Source organism: Dendropsophus ebraccatus, chromosome 9 (assembly GCF_027789765.1).
Source record: "Dendropsophus ebraccatus isolate aDenEbr1 chromosome 9, aDenEbr1.pat, whole genome shotgun sequence".
NCBI lineage: Eukaryota > Metazoa > Chordata > Amphibia > Anura > Hylidae > Dendropsophus > Dendropsophus ebraccatus.
The window spans coordinates 31326573-31346507 of NC_091462.1; the positions used below are offsets into that span (position 1 = coordinate 31326573).

At 40.6% G+C, this 19935-nt stretch overlaps 1 protein-coding gene across 1 annotated transcript in view; it reads right to left on the bottom strand.

Annotated features, from left to right (window-relative positions):
- The window catches only part of CSRNP3 (cysteine and serine rich nuclear protein 3), an 84513-nt gene that overhangs the window by 2603 nt on the left and 61975 nt on the right, over window positions 1-19935 (bottom strand). Inside the window, exons 2-4 of the mRNA XM_069985128.1 lie at window positions 17988-18158; window positions 6825-7084; window positions 1045-1341 (exon numbers count right to left, since the gene is read on the bottom strand). Coding sequence (XP_069841229.1) covers window positions 1045-1341; window positions 6825-7084; window positions 17988-18135 — 705 coding nt within the window. The 5' untranslated portion in view covers window positions 18136-18158. The remainder of the gene's footprint in view (window positions 1-1044; window positions 1342-6824; window positions 7085-17987; window positions 18159-19935) is intronic.

The following is a 19935-nucleotide window of genomic DNA, read 5'->3' on the forward strand; positions in this document are numbered from 1 at the left end:
TCTAGCAACATTCAGACCTTTCTCTCCCAACACTGCTATGCCTGCATGTAAATGCCCACTCTGTTTAAAAGGACAGGAATGACGCCTTTGCAGCCCAGGGGGACGCCCCCTGGGCTTTAGTACCCAATTTGCAAAAAACCTCTAAACATTATATCTTAGTGCCTGATTAAAAAGAGAGTTATATCTCCTGATTATTTTACGCTAGAATAATTTAACGTCAATTATTTTACGCTATAATTGACAGCAGTAAAAGACTGAGAATAGTGTTTCTCATATGGGAAGGTCATATACAGCAAGCTTTCTGCTACTCTACAGAGCAGACAGGTGTCACACAAGAGATGTACTTGGGACATAATTCTCAGAAACTTGAAGGTCTTGAATTTTCTGTATGGTCTACTGGTTTGGGGGTGTAGTGTCACTTCTACTATATGAAACATTAAAATAATGGTGAACATTATTTGAACATATGGTGAACATATAAATTTGTTCCCACCAGTTTAGCTTGAAAAGGCATTATCAAGTAAACCAGTAGTCTGCCGACTATGGCTCTCCAGCCGTTGCCAAACTACAACTCGAATCATGCAGAGAGAGCCATTGGCCTTCCAGGTATCCAAGAGCTGGAGGCCAATAATTTAGAGTCAATCTATCTATCTATCTATCTATACTATGCATCTTCTGATTATTGCTATGCTCTTGTCCTTAACAGTTAAAGTGAATGTACCAATAGGTACATTTTTTTTTTTTTTTTTAACAGTAGCAGATCAGCAGGCATCCTGGTGGGATGGTTCTTTTTTTTGGAATGTTGTCCAGTTCCTGTGACTTTATCCCCTCCCTCATTGACTCTAATGGAGCCACGTCTCAGAGGGGATATGATCCCACTGGGAGGCAGCGGGCCCACCCCACTGCATAGAGCCGGGCCGGTGCACAGCCAAAGAGCGGCCAACATTCGATTTAAAGGAAATATGAAAAAGTCACATTTTATCAAAAAAGAAAAAAATGGATAAGAACAAAGGCATGTAGAATAGTACTAGTCTGGCAGCTCACCTGACATTTTATGCCTGCAAGGCTGCAAGTGCAGGTTTCTGGATCACAAAATATTCTACAGTCACAGCCACAGTCTTCTCTAGACAGACGGATGGCTCGCAGCTCATGTTTTTCTTCCACATCGATCTTCTTCACCCCAGACGCACGCAACAAGGCCCTCCGCTTCTTTGTTGGCAGAGGTTGTAGAAAGAAATACTCGTCTACTTCTGTGTTATCCAAGTCAATGTCATCATCTGAAATATCATCCAGAGTAAGAACGTTGGCTTCTTCAGACTCTATTGTGCCATTTTTAGTTATCTGAAAGGAAATAGAAATGCCGAGTGTGAGAAATAGTTACAGGTCAATGAACATCATGCTGGCTTCTAATATTCTAATAAGAGGAATGACTCAGGCGGGCTACACAATTCCTCCATTGCTGAGCAGTAGGAGACAGGGATGCCGTTAACATTTTCCTTTGCCAGTGCACTGCGACAGCTTTTTGTTTATTTGGGTTTTTACTGTAAATTTTCTCTGGCCGGATAAGGATTTCCTTTTTTCGGATGATGCAAACATAACTAGCTATTATATGGGCATTCTATCCACCATTTGTGTTGTTTATATAGCACAGATATATTCTTCAAAGTCCTTTTAGCATTTTGGAGATTATATAGAATAAGATGCCCCATAGACACTATGACAACTCCATCTCCCAATTCCCTTAAACACATACACACTCAGCAGACAGTGTATGTGCTCTCATTGGGAAGAGGGAACAAGGGTGGTATTACATATCCAGACTGCTGTCCAATGAGACCGATACTTGTATAAAAGAGACTATTATATGGCTTGACTATTGTGCTGGCAGGGACACGACTGCTGGATTGTTTATGTGGGCCTTTGGCAGCTGTACTTCCCCTATTACATGGAGAGATGTGTGGCCAACAATGAATAGTTTACCAGTTTAAAAGGGCTTCCTTGTTTAGTGACTGATCACTGTGCTTATTACACAGGGCAAAACTGGTCTCTTCAGCTGATAATTGCCCCAAGTAATATGGCTTTAAAGCGACTCTGTACACACAATCTGCCCCCCCCCCCCCCCCCCCCCCCCCCCCCCCCAACCACTTGTACGTTGGATAGCTGCTTTTAATCCAAGATCTGGCCTGGGGTCCGTTCCGCAGGGGATGCAGTTATTGTCCTAAAAAACAACTTTTAAAACGTGCAGCCCTGTGTTAAACTGCCAAGGCCTAGAGTATCTGTGCCCTAAACTTCACCCCCCTACGTCCCTCCTCCACACCCTCTTCATCATTAGGAATGCCACTGGCAGGATTTTTCCTATCCCTCTGCAGTAAACACTGCACAGGTGCTTTAACGATCCAGCCCATGTGTCGTGGTTACACAGCTGATAAATAGGAGACAATCTGCCTGGAGCATTCCTAATGATAAGGAGGGTGGGGAGGAGGGATAGAGAGGTTGTGCCAGCCTAATGCACAGACACTCTAGGCCACGCCAGTTTGACACAGGGCTGCAAGTTTAAAAGTTGTTTTTTAGGACAATAACTGCATCACCTGCCGAACGGACCCCAGGACAGATCTTGGATTAAAAGGTATCTGAAGGTACAGAGGTGGGCAGATTGTGGGTAAAGAGTCACTTTAAGCCCCTAGAGGTAGCTTTTCTCCATTTACAACAAAAAAAACTATTTCTTTCCCCAACATGTGCCTTGTCAAGTTTGCCCAACATTAATCTAAATGTGTAAACCCTCTTTAAAGGGGCATTCCAACAAATTATAAACATTATATTTACTGACCCACTAGTCCTTCCTGCAATACTTATTTAGCTCCTTTTCGTCATCTCTTCTGCCCTGTCCTGCAATGAGAGCTTTGAGCACAGTCTGCCTGCTGAGCCAATCACTGGCTGAGACAGGACACTGCTGTGGCCAGTGATTGGGAGAGAGGAGAGGGGCTGCTGTAGCCAAGAGACCGCATCCTGGAGTGAGAAGAGAGGGAGCCAAGCGTCTGTATCATCTGTACACAGCAGCAGGGTCCTGTGCTATGTGTCTGAAGGTATCTGCTGGTGACCCCACAGCCCCCCAAGCTGCTGGAGTTCATCACCCTTGCCGAATTTATAGTCAAGATAGATTAAATACACAATCGCATCCATGTGTGCGGAGTTCCACGGCAACTGGGCCACAACTGTCAGACTGGGGTAACTGCTGGCCAACAGACTATATAAGAGTCATAGGGGTAGATAGTGAGGACAAGTGTGCTATTTGGCCTTGGACCAGAGACTGTGTGGGGTTGTAAGTACTTGGAAGTGTTATGTTTGCATTACTACATATTGTATTATCACTATTGTTTCACCACTAGGCGTCTCCCTTATGCTGAGTTGTAATCTGTTCAATCTCTGTTTACGACTTTATCCAGACAATATCTTGTCGTAGTCCCCCAGTTCCCTTAAAAAATCTGTTAATCTGTTATTCCTTCTCTGGAGTAAGTGTGTATGTGAGCTGGGCAGGGATTTCCCCAAGTTGATCCCTGGCAGAAGGAAGACAACCTGCTGCGTACCTTAAGAGCTGCAATCAAGATTTGGATGGAGGCACTGTGCTATAGTGTGGCCAGAACTACATTATCACAACCCCTGCCTACAGAGGCCGGCTCAAAGGGGTGTTACATTTATTTTCCTCTCCATAGCCCCATAAATATATACATTTTTTGCCCACACTGGAATACCATTTTAACTAATCAATGTCTATTGAATAAAAATATGCTTATATAGGGTCTTTAGAATTCAGCACTCCAAGGAGATACAATGTGAATACTTCTTTATTGAAAATCCATCAAAAACGGGAACAGGTAAAGCAGTTGACGTGTTTCGGCGTGCCACACGCCTTGTTCACAACTGAATGTCAATATTATATAGTGTCTTTGCTATAATTACAGAATATGTTCCATTTAGATAATGGCATAGCCTGTAACTGGCTAAGCTGCTGAATTTGGGTCATTTTTACCCCCCCATTTAAAAAATAAAAAATTATATATATATATTTTTTTTAAACATGCAATTCTATAAATATCCAAGAGAAGCAGGTCTACCTAGTGGCTTTTGCAGCATCAGTGACGAATTAACCATATATTAAAATAAAATTAAATATGCATGTAAGAGACTATGATAGGTAATCCCATATCTCAGTTCTGTGCTGTCCAGTGAAATGTTGCAAAACAACTCAGTAATACAGCTTCCAATCAAATCAGACAACAAAAATCTACACATAATACCCAGTGGTCTAACAGATTATTTTTCATACTTTTATGATACTTTTTTACTTTTTTTCCCCTTTTTTGGTTATTTGTTTCTTACTTAAAATTCGAGGACCTCTCAGGAGCTGACACAAATTAATAATAATGAGCCTATTTGCATAGCAATGGCCTCATTATACCGCTGACTTCTGAGGAATACTACAATCGGAATCTTAATGTGTTTGCGGCAAATGCTGGATTTCCTCTCTGGTGAGTACTGCAGACATGCTGCCTAATAAACCTCGCCTCCTTCAACCAAAAGGATCTTGGATGTCACATCTGGGAATATATACTCCAAATCAACTTTAGAGTAATACATGCGGCTTAGGATTGCAAAATGTATCCATAGGCAACACAAGATTAATATACAATGGGAACAACATTAAATATAATACAACCCCTGGCAAAAATGATGGACTCTGCAGAATTAGATGATAGTCATGCAGCTTTTTTCCCCCCTCCATTTATAGAAAATACATACATTTTTAATACCATTCTGGCTTTAGGAAATAGACTCTTTTTTAAATAATGACATATGTTTCTTTAAATCTAATAGAGGGAAAACAAATTATGGAGTCAGTCAAGGTTGAGGAAAAAATTTTTTTTTCAAAAACAAATACTGTCACCAGTCTAATAAAGTAATAAAGTAACTGGGGACAACCAGCATCTTTTTCCACACTCTGTGTGGAAAATAGGGTGGTTATAAGCTTAGGGTGGTTAGAGAAGCTTATAAAGTTGGCCTAAAAATATTTCTTTATGAAACACATAAATTGGAAATAGGAGTCAAACTAAATTGTAAGATGGTCAGAAGAAGTATCGCAGAGTGCGGATGATTGGCTGCTGCTTTTTTTCTGATCACTGTGAGGCTATTACAATAGTGGAAGATCTCAGCATTGGTGAGTAATGCTCTATTCATTATTTAAGAAATGTTTTCATTTTTATTGTGATCTCAGAAAACTGTTTATTTAACCAGGCAGACTGGTACTGGAGCCCCATAGACCATAACATTTATTTATTTGATCAACTTTTTCTCTAGTCCCGTTGACTGTAAATAACTTTGTCTGGTGGCTAACAAGTGACCTTACAGGAGTTCTCCAAAATTAGAAAAAAACATTGCTGCTTTCTTCCAAAAACAGCACCGCTCTTGTCCTGAGTTTGCATGTGCAACTGCAGCTCTTTTTCAATTAAGTGAATTGTGTCAAGGTTTAATAACACACACACACACACACACACACACACACACAACCTGAGGACAGAGGTGGCTTTTTTTTTTTTTTAAACAAAGCAGCTATTGTTATCTCATTCTATATAAACCCTTTAAATTAACATAACATTTGGTGTTTACATCCATGTTGCAGACTGAACATCAAGTAAAAAAAAAAATTCAATTATATTTTTTCGCTCCTATATCTAGATATTGCAATTTGTTCTTCGTTCTCAGATCATCAATCTAATGGGTTAATTAGATGGATAAAGATGGATAAAGAGCTACTAGTAATAACAGATTCTAAACTGGATGTCTTTACAATAACAGGAGCCACTCCAATTACCTGTGTACAACAACGCTCAGGAGGTGGGACTAAAGCACTGAGTATGTGCGACCACCAGCACTGGACACACTAGGTGAAATTTCTGATAGAGAACCAAAAGAAAAGAAGAGGGTACTATACAGTACAAAGTATTTAACAGTAACATCTATTCAATTTGAAAAAACTTTTAGTTTTCACAGAGTACACTAAACTTTTAAAGTGTACCTGTGATTTATTTTTTATAGAAATCAATAGTACAGGCGATTTTAAGAAACTTTGTAATGGGGTTTATTAGCCGAAAAAAGCATTTTTAGCATGAGAAAGCAGTCTGAAGCTCTCTCCCCGGTCTTCATTATTCTCTATGGAGAGGGGAGGGGTGGAGGGAGATGAGGCACCAAAACAGGAAAACAAAGAGTTAGTTTACAGCTACATCAACGGGCTATCTCCTCTGAAGTCAGCACTGACCTCTGAATAGAGGCTTTCACATAGCTCACGCTGTGTAATCCTTTGTTCTCTGCTGCCGACTAATCTCCCTCCTTCCTCCTCCCCCTCCCCTCTCCATAGAACAGACAGGGGCACGTCTGATGCAACAAGATGTGATTTCCTGATAATGAGCAGTAAATAAGAGACAGGACCTGGGAAAAGTCTTTTTGAATGCAGATAATGGCATATTTGCCTAATAAACCCAATTACAAAGTTTCTTAAAATCGCCTGTACTATTCATTTCTGTAAAAAAAATAAATAAATAAATACACGACAGTGACACTTTAAGTGCAATTCCTGAAAAAATTAGCAAAGGGCAAGTACTTTTTATATGCAGTGTTTTGTTGTTTGTTTGTTTTTAACTCAAATCCAGTGTTTGGTAAGGTTGCCATTACCTTTACCACTTTGCACCCAGATATCATTCAGTCCACCCTGGACGTTTTATATTTGTTTAACAAAATGAAAGACCACAAATGTGCACATAAGGCCGCATTACCTTCTGTTTCAGAGTATTGAGTTTTTCTTCTCGAAGGTGGTCTCTTAACATTTCTTTATGCAGTCGATCCTGCTCCACAGCAAACTCTCCCAGAGTGTACTGACGTACGCTGTTGTGACGGCTAGACATCCCCAAGGTGCTGCCCCCTTGACTGGGCACACTAGTAAACCCTTGTCTCCTGGTGAAGTAATACACTGTGACACAGTTGAAGCGCACATTCTTAGCTCGGAGTCGTTTCTCCCTCTTTAGAATTGATGATGCTGGAAAATATATAAAAAAAAAAAAAAAAAAACATTTTTGAGCTAAACAGCAAAATATTCACGCACATAAATAAATGCAATCATGGTGTGTAAAATATAACAGAACGTCTGGACGAATTCACCCCAATATGTTTTATTTAATCAAAATAAGTCATGAATGCATGATGGGTAACCCGTGACTTGTACATTATTTGGAAATACAGCCTGTATTATATTACATTTTCATCCACATTCTAGCAAACATCTCTCGGCATAGTCAACTTTGCTAGTGTATGCCCCTTCAGTGTTTTCATCCTGGCACAATAACACATCTGACAACAAGTCGCATTAACACAGCAGACGGCTATGATGAGGCTTTATCTACAGTGACTACCATCCGAGGGAAGCAGCTGGTCAATGTGATCACGTGGAAACATTTACAGGGAAGAGCAGACCCCCCAAAAAACATGCGATGGACGCATGTTGTTACTTTCGAATGTAGCGCTTTAACTGGTTATCACATTATTGGCAACCCCCCCCCCCCCCCCCCCAAACAACAAACAATGTCTAATGCCATAGGACAAGGTGGGTAAGTGATTGCTGGACACTTGGTAGTGGTTCCCTCATGGTGGAACTAGGGACAAGGCAAGTTGAAATACAGAAGATCAATCTATGAGCCAACAATGGGGAACAGTTGGGCTCCAAAATACGCGTTAATATATTGAGTCCAACTGGTTTAATTTGGGCTCCTAGTTCTAGGAGGTTTAAAGAGGACCTATCACCCCCCCCGTGCCGGGGTGACAGGCTCCCGACCCCCAGTTAGATCCCCTTATACGTACCTCATCCCGCAGAGTCCCGCAGCTGGAGCCGGTCCCGGGACGGAGATATCCCAGTCAGAACCGGCGCACGCTCTGGAGAGAGGTCCGGCGTCCATAGAGAATGAATGAAGCCGGACTCATCTCTGCTGCTTCATTCATTCTCTATGGACGCCGGACCTCACCCCAGAGCACGCACGCCGGCTTCTGGCCGGGATATCTCCGTATAAGGGGATCTAACTGGGGGTCGGGAGCATGTCATCCTGGCACGGGGGGGGTGACAGGTCTCCTTTAGCTGGAGCGTCTGGGCCCCAGTGGATGACTCTGTGATCGCGGCCCCCACTTACAATGTAATATATATAATGCTGTTCAATTGCGGTTTTTTGGGCCCCCTACGACTCTAATTTCCGCTATGAATGAAACCACCACCACCACTACCAAATGAATAAGCCAACCAATGTGGATACAACGGGATATGTTGCAAAGGGTTGGGTCGGTCAATAGAAGAAATGTTCCGATTTTCTTATTTATATTATGGCAGGATAGGTGGTTTACACCATTTTATTTTTACACACTTTAATAAATTGGGGCCCAAGTGTTTTTAGGTCTTTGAATAAAAAAATTCAATCATAGGCTACATTCTTAAAGCTCGATTAGAGAATATTGCAGCATCTTATTATAGCATGTTCTAGAACAGTTTTTCTCAACTTCAGTCCTCAGTTAGGGTATGTGAGCATTACGGAAACCCGACAGATCACCTGCTGTAGATTCCTCAGCTTGCCCCCACTGGCAGACGCGATCATCTCCACTGGTCCCATAGGCTTCATTCTCTTGTTTGCCAGATTCCGCCATTCAAAGAATGAACCCGCTCATTCTTTAAGCGCATGGCAGAATCTGGTAAAGGAGCTGCGGAATCCGCTGGGTTTCCGTAGTGTGCATATACCCTTACCCCAAATAGCTCATAATTTGAGGATTTCCTTAGTATGTCACAGGTGATATAATTCTAGTCAGATCAGGTGGTGTATGTATTGGATATCCTCATACATCATGACCTGTTAGGGGAACCAGAGGACTGGGTTTGAGAAACCTTGTTCTACAATGTATATATCTATGGTCTAACCTACTAATAAATTCCCTCTAAAACATAGGTTGCAGCCTACCAGCTGTGGCACAACTACAATTCCCATCATGCCTGGACAAGTATGAGTTTCAGCTGGAGGGCCGGGAGTTTGATACCAAAGCTGTAAAGTAACATTGGGCCACAAACAAAATGTAATGCCTAAAGGGCCATATTACACGTCGCCACCCCGCAGTGTTAGCGAGTGCCAGTTTGCTAGATCAGCACTTGTTTACCAAGCCTGCACATGACTCGATTATCGTGCAGCAAGGAAGAATAGATAAGTATAAACTTTATTGTTTTTACAGTTTCATCAGCCGTCGGCCGCACACTACTACATGTAGCGATGTGCAATGTGTTAGTTTAAATAAATATCAACGATCAGCCGATGATCGGCTTTTCGACTGATCGTGGTCTTTATTACACGGAGCATTAATCTGCTGAATCGTCCCGATATGGCTCATTACCGCTTACCCTAAGACTTGAGTTACAGCATTCGCAATAGTTTTTGTATACTTTTTTCCTGTGTGCACTTGATTCTGAGTTTAAAAAGCACCAGAAATCCCCAATCAATGTGCAAATCTGAATCTGAACTAGAACAAAATACAGTCAAAAGACAAACATACATGGCAGAAATAGGAATATATACTCTACTATGTATATTGCTCAGTATTTAGTGGATAAACACATCGTAAGAGCAATATTCTTAGATTTTCATACCCTATGTTGACCCATGTGTGGTACACATCTTAGGAGATCATAACAAGTGTTCAATCCAAAATGCATAGCGTGGACCAAGCCTGTCAGCTGATCTTATAAAATATTTTGGGGGCCCCAATTTATAGTCAGATAACTCTTCCACCCCATTCAAAACAAAGTACATCTTAAGACAAAATGAAAAAAATAAATAAAATTGCCAATTTTGCTAATCTTAAGAGCAATAAAAGGATTTGCCATGTTAGAAAATAAGAGGAAAAAGTCTAAAATGTAAACAGTTTGTTTTTATTGTTCACAATGTGCTATTCACAGAACAGCTGGAGGCAATAAAGCATTCATCCATTTTTAAGCCTCTTGTTTCACATGGGTGACTGGATGACTGCAGAGAGGGAGGGGGAGGAAAAAAGAAAAAAAAAAAAATAGCAAAAAAGGAGACACAAACTATAGTAGGTCAAAGAAGGAATCCCACGGCCAGTGCAGCTGACTCGAAAGAATAATTGTTCTTGCATGATATGCATAAAACGGTTTCATTAATGGACCCAATTAACATTTTTTTTTCATCTTCAGACAACATAAAGACACCCTTCAAGAGCCACACAGAAGCGATAAGACGGTGGTAATTAGCAGCCTGGCAAAACCAAAGCCCATTCCGATGATTGGCCTCGCTTTCTGTAAAGCTATTTTTAAAAGGAGTAAGCAACGGCATGTGACTTCAGGGCCCTGGAGTGCTTCCTGGCACTATTATCTAGAAGCAATGACGGTGTATTAGAAGGAAGAAAAATAAAAACAAAATGTAGGTATTGGTATCTAGTACAAAAAAAATTACAATTTTAAATAGAAATTAGAAATTTTTTAAAAACTGATGCAAAAGAAAAAGAGGATGGGCCCACTGCATACTATATGGCCATACTAGTAGATTCTTCTAAGGCAAAATCACAAAATATTGTACAAAAGAAATTAGGCCAAATTGGTCCAAATGGATTTGCTCATTACTATTGAGAATGAAGGTGTCCTCCTAAAAATACAGGACCAGTTAGTGTATGGCCAGCTTTATTCAGATGGTTCTATTCCTAAAGGGCAAAGCAGTCTTTAGAGTCCTTGAAATGACATCAATTACTTAATGTTAACCTTGAACTGCTGAATGGCAACAATTAGCTGGATGATGTATTAGAACACACCATGGAAAATACTACACCTGTCTACCACCCAGTATCAATGCTGTGATATGGGTGAAGGGTTACACGGAAAGATTATCGTGCGAAAAATCATTTTGTTCAGATGACCACAATGTTAAAATAAAAAAAAATAAAAAATATACAGACCAAAATATATTGCCATAAGATATGACACTCACCAAAATTTTTCTATGTGCGTTTGTACATTAGAGGTTTTACATTACTCATGCACCATTAATCTTATGGTGGGATGGAGGCAGGAATCCCAAAAAGGGCATTCACAAAGCTAGAAGCTGCAATGGACGTAAATGCCCATCCTTAAGGACAATGGGTGTAAAATGTATGCCACGGAAGTCTGTGCCTTAATGGACACATGGCATACATTTACGCCATTATCTGCAGGAGCTCTATGACGCGAGATCACTGTTAATGACGGGCTGCTGCGATCCCACTCCCCCCAGTTATTAACTTGTTTATTGCCACCAATTGCAACATTGAACAGTCAGTGAGAAGAGTTGCACTCCTTGTCCAGTCATTGTCCAATTGGGACCCCTGCAGTGTGACTGCTGGAGGAGTAACTCATACCACTGTGTTGTCAGCTTTGCCCTCTTCACATAGAGTCTGTCTCAGGCAGGCTCTATGTAAAGATTGCCGATAGCATTGATCGGTGTATGCAATCTAGTGATTGCATGTAATAGTCCCCTAGGGGGACTTAAAAGGAAACAAAGAATGGAGGGGAAAAAAAAAAAAAAAGACATAGCCCCTCCCCAAATAAATGTTAAAATGACCATTTTACATATTCGCCACCACTGGAGAAAATCGCTCAGGTAAGTGTAAGAACAATCACATCCTCAAATATTTATGTTAATTATATTTATATTTCATAAAAATAGGAGTGTTTATAATCAAAAATTAAATTTAGTGTTCTTGGAATATTTTTTCCCATTCAAGATCAAAATAAATCATTCATAGATATTAAAAAAAAAGTTAAATTTCTTGCGTCATACGGTATGGTTAATGGCAAAAGATACCTATGAGTCCAAATCTTGCTTAACCACAGTCCAAATCTTTCTTCCATTCACCATTGTCATAGTCACAGACTAGTTCATGGGAACATTAGGTAAAAAAATTACAATGACTTCCACCAGTTATACCAGTTACTCACTGAATTTTCTTAGACTGAGGATGTCATCTATAGATCTGCACTTTATAATAGCATCGTATACCTTTCAAAATTATAGAAATCTACATATTATAATTGCAGACGTCAAAAATAATTGACAGCGACAGTGGTAATTGTAAAGTACAGCCACTATCGCACTGACATTTTGACAAGGAAAAAAAATTAAATAAACCCATAGGGAAAAAACTAAAAACCTTCGATCTATAATATTGGCATAAGGCTTGTCTTCTCCGATATACATATGCTAATAATGTTTCCATGTATTAAGACTTGGAGAATCAAACCTGTAGAAACCTTGTTTTTACTACTGCTGATTTTTTTTTTATCCTGTTTTTGGACAGATAAGGGAAGCTATATTTATACACTCATAGGGAGATGCTTTTATCCAAGAAATTGCTGGCTTTTTATACAGAGACTAAGACTATATCTGCATGAGCCAAACGGTAGCGGATGCCAAGCGCTGCCTTGTGACTGGCAGGTTGCCACTAAGCTCCTTAGAGGGTAAACTGCCTTGCTCTAATTTATAGAAATATTGCTTTGTGTGGTGTGTTCACCATGTAGAAAAAGGAAAGGGGGAAAAAAGAAATACAGAAAAAAATGTAATACTCTACAACCAACATAGGACACATAATAGTAGTTTAATATATTTTATATACATACAAATGATATATATTACACATACACACACTTGATAAACAAGTGATTTAGCAAGTTTATCCACCAAAGAATGAAGGTCTGTAATTTTTTTTTTTTTTTAATCATAGGTACACTTTACCTGTGAGAGACCGAATCTATAAGAAATCCAGAAAATCACATTGTATTACTTTTAAATGATTAATTCACATTTTATTGCATGAAATAAGTATTTATTCGCCTACCAGCCAGTAAGAATTCTAGCTCTCACAAACCTGTTAGTTTGTGACTCTGCAATGTCTAAAGACACCAGGTACAAATTTGTAGACATGCACAAGGCTGGGATGGGCTATAGGACAGTAGACAAGCCGCTTGGTGAAAAGGCAACACCTGTTGGTGCAATTATTAGAGAATGGAAGAAACACAAATAGGACTGTCAATCTTACTTGGCCTTGGGCTTGTGGGGTTAGGATAATTCTTAGAAAGGTCAGGAATTAGTCCAGAACTACATGGGAGGACCTGAAGAAAGCTGGGACCACAGTCTCAAAGATTACCATTAGTAACACACTATGCAGTCATGGATTAAAATCTTGCAAGGCATGCAAGGTCCCCCTGTTCACACCAGCACATGTCCAGGTTTGTTTGGAGTTCGCCAGAGGAGGCATAGGAGAAGGTCATGTGGTTAGAAGAGACCTAAATAGAACTTTTTAGTATCAACTCCTCTCGCCAGGAAGAAGGATGAGTACAACCCCAAAAACAGTCCCAACCATGGAGAAGGAGAAGAAGAAATGACAATGACACGAAACACATAGCCAGGGCAACTAAGGAGCGGCTCCATACATAGCATTTCCAGGTCCTAAAACTCAATGTCAAGTGAAAGCCCCGAAACCTGAAAGATCTGGAGGAAACCTGTATGGAGGAGTGGGACGAAATCCCTGCTGCAGTGCGAACAAACTTGGTCAAGAACTAAAAAGAAACATCTGACCTCTGCAATTGCAAACAAAACTCTCTCTACCAAATGTTAAACCGTAACGGTCATAAAAATAAAAAAAAATTAAGGTTTTTAGTTGGTGAGGATTTAACTATGTTCACACAATGTTTCTCCAGCTCTGTTTAAAATTAAGTGCGTCATTTACCTGTGTACAGTATTCTAGTTTGGGTTGCTTATTGGCCTTTGGGTGTATCTTAATTGAAAAGTCCATTGAATTTAATAGTAAAACCAGAGAAAGAACAGTGGAAAAAGAAAAACTGTGTGAACCTTTTAGCTGTTTTTGATGTTGTGTGAACATAGCCTGAGTGTTCAGACGCTGACCAGTGAACAAAACGAGCAGGGAGTGGTCTACTCCCAGCTCTGTGTCAGTGAAATACACATGCCCCACATGTTTTTCTTTTGTATCAAATACTTATTTCATGCATGATTTTCTGGACTTTTCTATAGATTCTGTCTATTGTTGCTGAAGAGTACCATATTTTCCGGCGTCTGGGTGTATAAGACAACCCCTGACTTTTAAGCAGATTGTCAGGGGTTTGCCTTATACGACGGAAAACGCAGCGGTGCTGCGGTCAGGCAGGGGTTAACCGCAGCTAAATAAAAAACAAAACAAAAACATTTAACTCACCTAGGGCCCGTTCCCAGGCTCCGTGCACCTCCGATACCGTTCCGGCGTAGGCAGTGTGACGTACACTACCTGCGCCAGAGATGGATGCCGGGAGAGCTTCGGGAGAATGAGAGTGGCTTCGGGAACTTCCGGCGCCTCTCTCATTCTCCCGAAGATCTCCCAGCAGCCGAGCGTCTCCGATGAGACACTCGGCTGCCGGGGAAAGGTTTGGCAATCTCCATCTCCGGCGCGGGTAGTGTACGTCACACTGCCTGCACCAGGAACGGTAGCGGAGGCGCGCAGAGGCCGGGAACAGGCCCTAGGCGAGTTATTTTATTTTATTTTTTTTTTTATAGTGGTCGCCCCATACAGTGTGGATGGGGCCATTTTTGAGCTCCCCTCACCGTATGAGGCGACCATACCCGGCGTATAAGACGACCCCCAAATTTAACCCCAATTTTTCGGGTTAAAAAGTCATCTTATATGCCGGAAAATACGGTACCAACAAAAATTACAGACTTCTCCATTCTTTGTAGGTGGGAAAACTTACAAAATCGGCAGTGTGTCAAATACTTATTTTCTCCATTTTACTATTGTCATCCTCTATTGTAATCCTGGACGTGTTAAGGATACAGATAAGTCCTCTCTACAGAACATGATGCGTCAGATTATTATTAGGCTTAGTGGTGCAACTGGAAAGTCTTAAGACATAGGTGGCCAAATGGAACTACAGACCGCTGTACCAAAATTCATTAAAAGGTGCAGATCCTGTAGGTGTGAACGCACCCTAAACTACAAAGTTCCAGAGATCAAAGGTAAGGAAATTCCCTCAGCAACCCATGCGTTATAGGGTAATACCAGCAGGTTAGATGCTTGTAACTTGCAGATTTCCCTTTAAATCAAGTTGTTATGCTAACAATATGTTAAGGGTATTTAAAAAAGATGACATGTCAGACATGTCGGGGGCTGGGTACTAAGATTTGCTTGACTAAGCAGTTCTCTGCAGGAGGATGATATTATTGGAAGTCTATGGAGCTAGTCTTGCAGCGAGGAGAAAGAGACAGGGAGAGAAGTGCTTAGCCATGTACTTTTCAACACTCACGCAGTGGGGACCTTAGCACCCAGACCCTGATCAAAACTTATATATATATACATACATACATAGTTTTTTTTTTTAATTAACATTAATACTTTAAGCAATAGTTCATTTTCCAATGACATTGCTTTTGCTGGAGAATACAATGCTTATATATAGGCACCTTATGGTGAGACAACTGGATGTTAGACCTCTTTACCCCCCGCTAATCTCTGTATCGGGCCCCTGCTTCTGTATTACGAGTAGAGCCGTGGGTACAGCATGTGACCAGCGGCTCTATTTATTCCTATGGTGCGATGGAAAGAGCCAAGTACACAGGAACAGCACTGTATTTGGCTCTTTCCGTCGCTCCATCTTAAAGAGAATGTACCATCAGGTACACTTTCTTTCAAATGACACATGAATTGAACGGCGCCGGCACAGGGAAGCTGGTGCCGTGGTCCTTTTTTCGAACCCCAGCCAGGTTCCCGCCTACGCCACCGTTCTATTCATGGTTACCGAGCCAGCGGTGAAGCACTGGAGGCGGGCCGTCCCGCCCCCAGTGGAAGGAAACCTCTGTCCTTCCATGACGTGGCTCCATTGATTCTAATGGAGCACGTTATGGAGGGAAGGGGGTTTCCTCCCACTGGGGGTGGGCCGGCCCGCCTCCAGTGCTTCAAGCCCGGCCCGGTAACCATGAATAGAATAGCATCGTATGTGGGAACCTAGCCGCGGTTCAAAAAAAGGACTGAGGCAACGGCTTCCCCGTGCTGGCGCTGTTCAATTCATGTGTCATTTTAAAGAGAGTGTACCGGATGGTACATTCTCTTTAATCAATAGAGCAGCGGGTCATGTGCCATACCCGCTTCGCTATTCGTAAAACAGAAGCCGGGCTTGATATGGAGATCAGCGGTGGGTACAGTGGTCGGTCACCCAGTGATCTCCTACTTAGTTTATTTTTCTGGACTTCCTCTTTAAAGCTTAAAAATGAGGGCCTAGCTTGAAGTCCCTTTAAAACCACATTAAGAATTCCCAAATAAATGTTTCTATCATAGTAAAGATTGGCTCCAGACATTGTTGGAAAGGTGATGACGTATTATTTGCAGTTTGTCCGACTAAACAGACCACTGAGGTGTGGCCTATACGGATGTATCAAATTGGGAGTTTCTGGAAGGTTCTGTGAGAACCCCCATGTCAATCTGGGACTTTGCTTAAAAGGATATTGTAGAAGTAAGTGGGGACAATCAAATGGGCGCTGCAGCGGGACTTAAATAAGGATTTTAGAAGTATCAATTACGACGTTAAACATATAAAGTATTGAGTACGGTTGTAGGAGGTGGAATTATGGCCCCCAACTGAGGAACCCAGTTGGCTAAGACTTTGAACACTGGAGTCACAACCTAGTTAGTGATTGTAATAGGAAAAGATGCATAGACGGGTGAAAAAAAAAAAATCATATTTAACGGCAGGATTGCACCAATAGCATTGTATAACCGTAGCTTTAAACGGGAGCATCATAGAGCCCACTGGAAGCAAATTTACTGCATAAATATTCTATACACCAAGCAGTCTTATGCTCACAGTCGCATAGGACTTCACTCCTCTACCGTACCCCATAGGTATCGGGCGCTGATCCAAATTTAGGCAACATCAAATATGAACTAAAAATTTATTGACTCAACATCTTTCAAAGCCAACCCACCTACTTTTTCGAGTGTCATATAAAAAAAACTTTGAGACAAGCCAAGAGACAATTTACTAAACTACACTAGGCAAGTTGATAAATGACTAAAAAAGGAAAAAAAAAACAAGACAATAATAATAATAATAATAATAATAAATAATAAAAACCTGGGCCATTCTAAGTCAATCTGACCCATAGTCTGCCAAAGAGAAGAGCATAATGTGCTTCATTTGTAAAAAGGTGTTGCCTTTGAATGTGCCAAAATGCACATTTATCTAGGCACACACTTTGGCATACAGCCAACTATTTATTTATCACATAGCCTGAGCCACTGAATGCCATTGGCATTCCTAGACTCTCTTGTCTAAGTTTGCTCATTTTAAGGCCCCGTTGATTTCAATTAGGCTGTTCACACTGTTCATAGTTTTATGGATCTGTGCGCCGCAAAAATAACAGCCACAAAAGTTACTGGCAATCCCTAGTACGGACAGCACCTACATCTCCTAAATTCTCCGCACAGTTGACCTCCAAGGTGTCAAGTTTTTCGGACGCATTACAAACATTACAATGTATTTTTTTGCAGACGTATATGGTTTTAAAAAAAAAAAAAAAAAAAAAAAAAAAAAAAATCACTGAACGTCTCAATGTAGCCTAAGAATAAGGCTAAATGCATACACAGTCATTGGTGCTCATTCGCACTTTCAACAATATTTTTTACAAAAACCAAGAGCAGGTTAAGAAAATATAAAACAAAAAAAAAATTAAAAAATATTGTACTTCCTGGTCATGGTAACAATACGGAGTAAAACGAGGCCCAAAACACAGCGCGAGCACATAGCCATCATCCATATTAGTAATTCATCTCTCCATCCTACTGTTTGTCTTATAGAAAATCTGCAACAGTAATTAAGTAAAAACCCAACCTACGTGTAAAGTGAGTGGAATTGGAGGGATTGATGCTGTCACTGCTGTCTCCGCTCTCACTACTGGAGATGTCATCATCTGACTCCTGGACAGAAGAACAAGGTGAAGATCCATCAACTTCTTCAAACTTCCTCTTTAAAATGCCACTCATAGCTGCGGTACTGTCACATGCACCTGAAGGGAAGACGACAATGACATTACTTATTTACCCTTGGAATTCCGGAGACTCAAATATGCAGGATTATCGACAAAATATTTAAGGCATCGTTCATGGGTCTGTCACATTAGATAATGAAAGAGCATATACCCTAGAAGATAGAGATGTATGCGTAGGGGTAAAAAAAAAAAAAGTCTGCAAAATGCTATTTTTAAAACAACTTTGTTAAAAATTATTATTAAGACATGCAAGTTAATTTAACGGCCATTAAAATAATAGCTGATTTTTATCTCTTGTTTGCACTAAACTGACGATTTTACTGTGTGTGAACATCTCCCATAGGTGCCCCTGCAACACACTAAGGGCCCTATTACATGGAAAGATTATTGTGCAAAAAAATCGTTCTATCGTTTGAATTTAAGAGATAATCTTTCCGTGTGTATGCAGGCAACGATCGAACAACTGATGAAAATTCGTTTGTGTGTCCTTGATCGCATCTTTTGAGCGGACCATAAAATAATTGTTAATCGGTCGCAAATCTTTTGGTGTATGTACACATTGTTTGTTTGTAGAGATGAGCGAAACTCGAGCATGCTTGAGTCCATCTGAAGTTGGATAAAGCCCTAAGGCTATGTGGAAAACATGGATATAGTCATTGGCTGTATCCATGTTTTCCAGACAACCTTAGAGCTTTATCCAAGTTCAGCAGCCCCCGCTAATCAAATGCCGAACGTTAGGGTTCGGATGGACTCGAGCATGCTCACGGTTTGCTCTTCTCGGTTTGTAATTACGATTGTTAGTAATTGTGATCGTAACGAACAACTATCGTTCCATGTATTATGATTAATTTTCTTAGGTCGTGTGCAAAAGCTCTCGTTTGCAATCATTTATAGTTAATCGGAGGAAAAGAAAAAGTTAAAAATAAAAATCGCTTCGTCTAATAGGATTCTAAGGGTGCATTTACACAGAGATTTATCTGACAGATTATTGAAGTCACAACCAGGAAAAGACTAAAAAAACAGAGATCAGGTCATAAAGGAAAGACTGAGATTTCTCCTCTTTTCAAATCCATTCCAGGCTTTGGCTTCAATAATCTGTCAAATAAATCTGTGTAAAAACACACCACAAGGTTTGGTTAACACTATGTAAAAATGACATCCATCTTTTATAATAACGGATGTCGATGCGCAAATAACGTCCATTATTTTTTATAACGGACATCATTTTTATATAGTGTGAACCAAGCCTAAAACTGCATTTTTTCTGAAAGAGTTGGTAGATGAAAATTATTTCCTGTTAGGCTATCATTATTAGATCAGTGGAGGTCAGACACTCTGCACCCCTTTGGATCAGCTGTTTGAAGACGGATCGGCCTAAACATATTAAGTCACAGATGTCAAACTTGTAAACCTCCAGCTGTTGCAAAATTAGAATGCCCAATTTGGTTATCCAGGCATGATGGGAACTGTAGTTTTTCAACAGCTCTGGGGGAAGGGGGGGGGGGGGGGTATAGGTTTGACACCTGTGCATTAGATGGACACTTTAAGAGGAAATCAAAACACCACAAGTAGTATGTAATATTTACACAAAGGAGTATTTTGTTTTATTCTTTCAGCTGAAAAATGTGTGTTTTTGTCTGATCTAACTGCTAAAGGTAATGGTGTGTTTACACGGAACGACTATCCTTCGAATTTTCACAATAACGATCGCATTTGAGCGATATGAACACAGCGAATGATCAAGCGACGAGCGAGAAATCGTTCATCGTGATCTTTCAACAGGTTCTCAAATAGT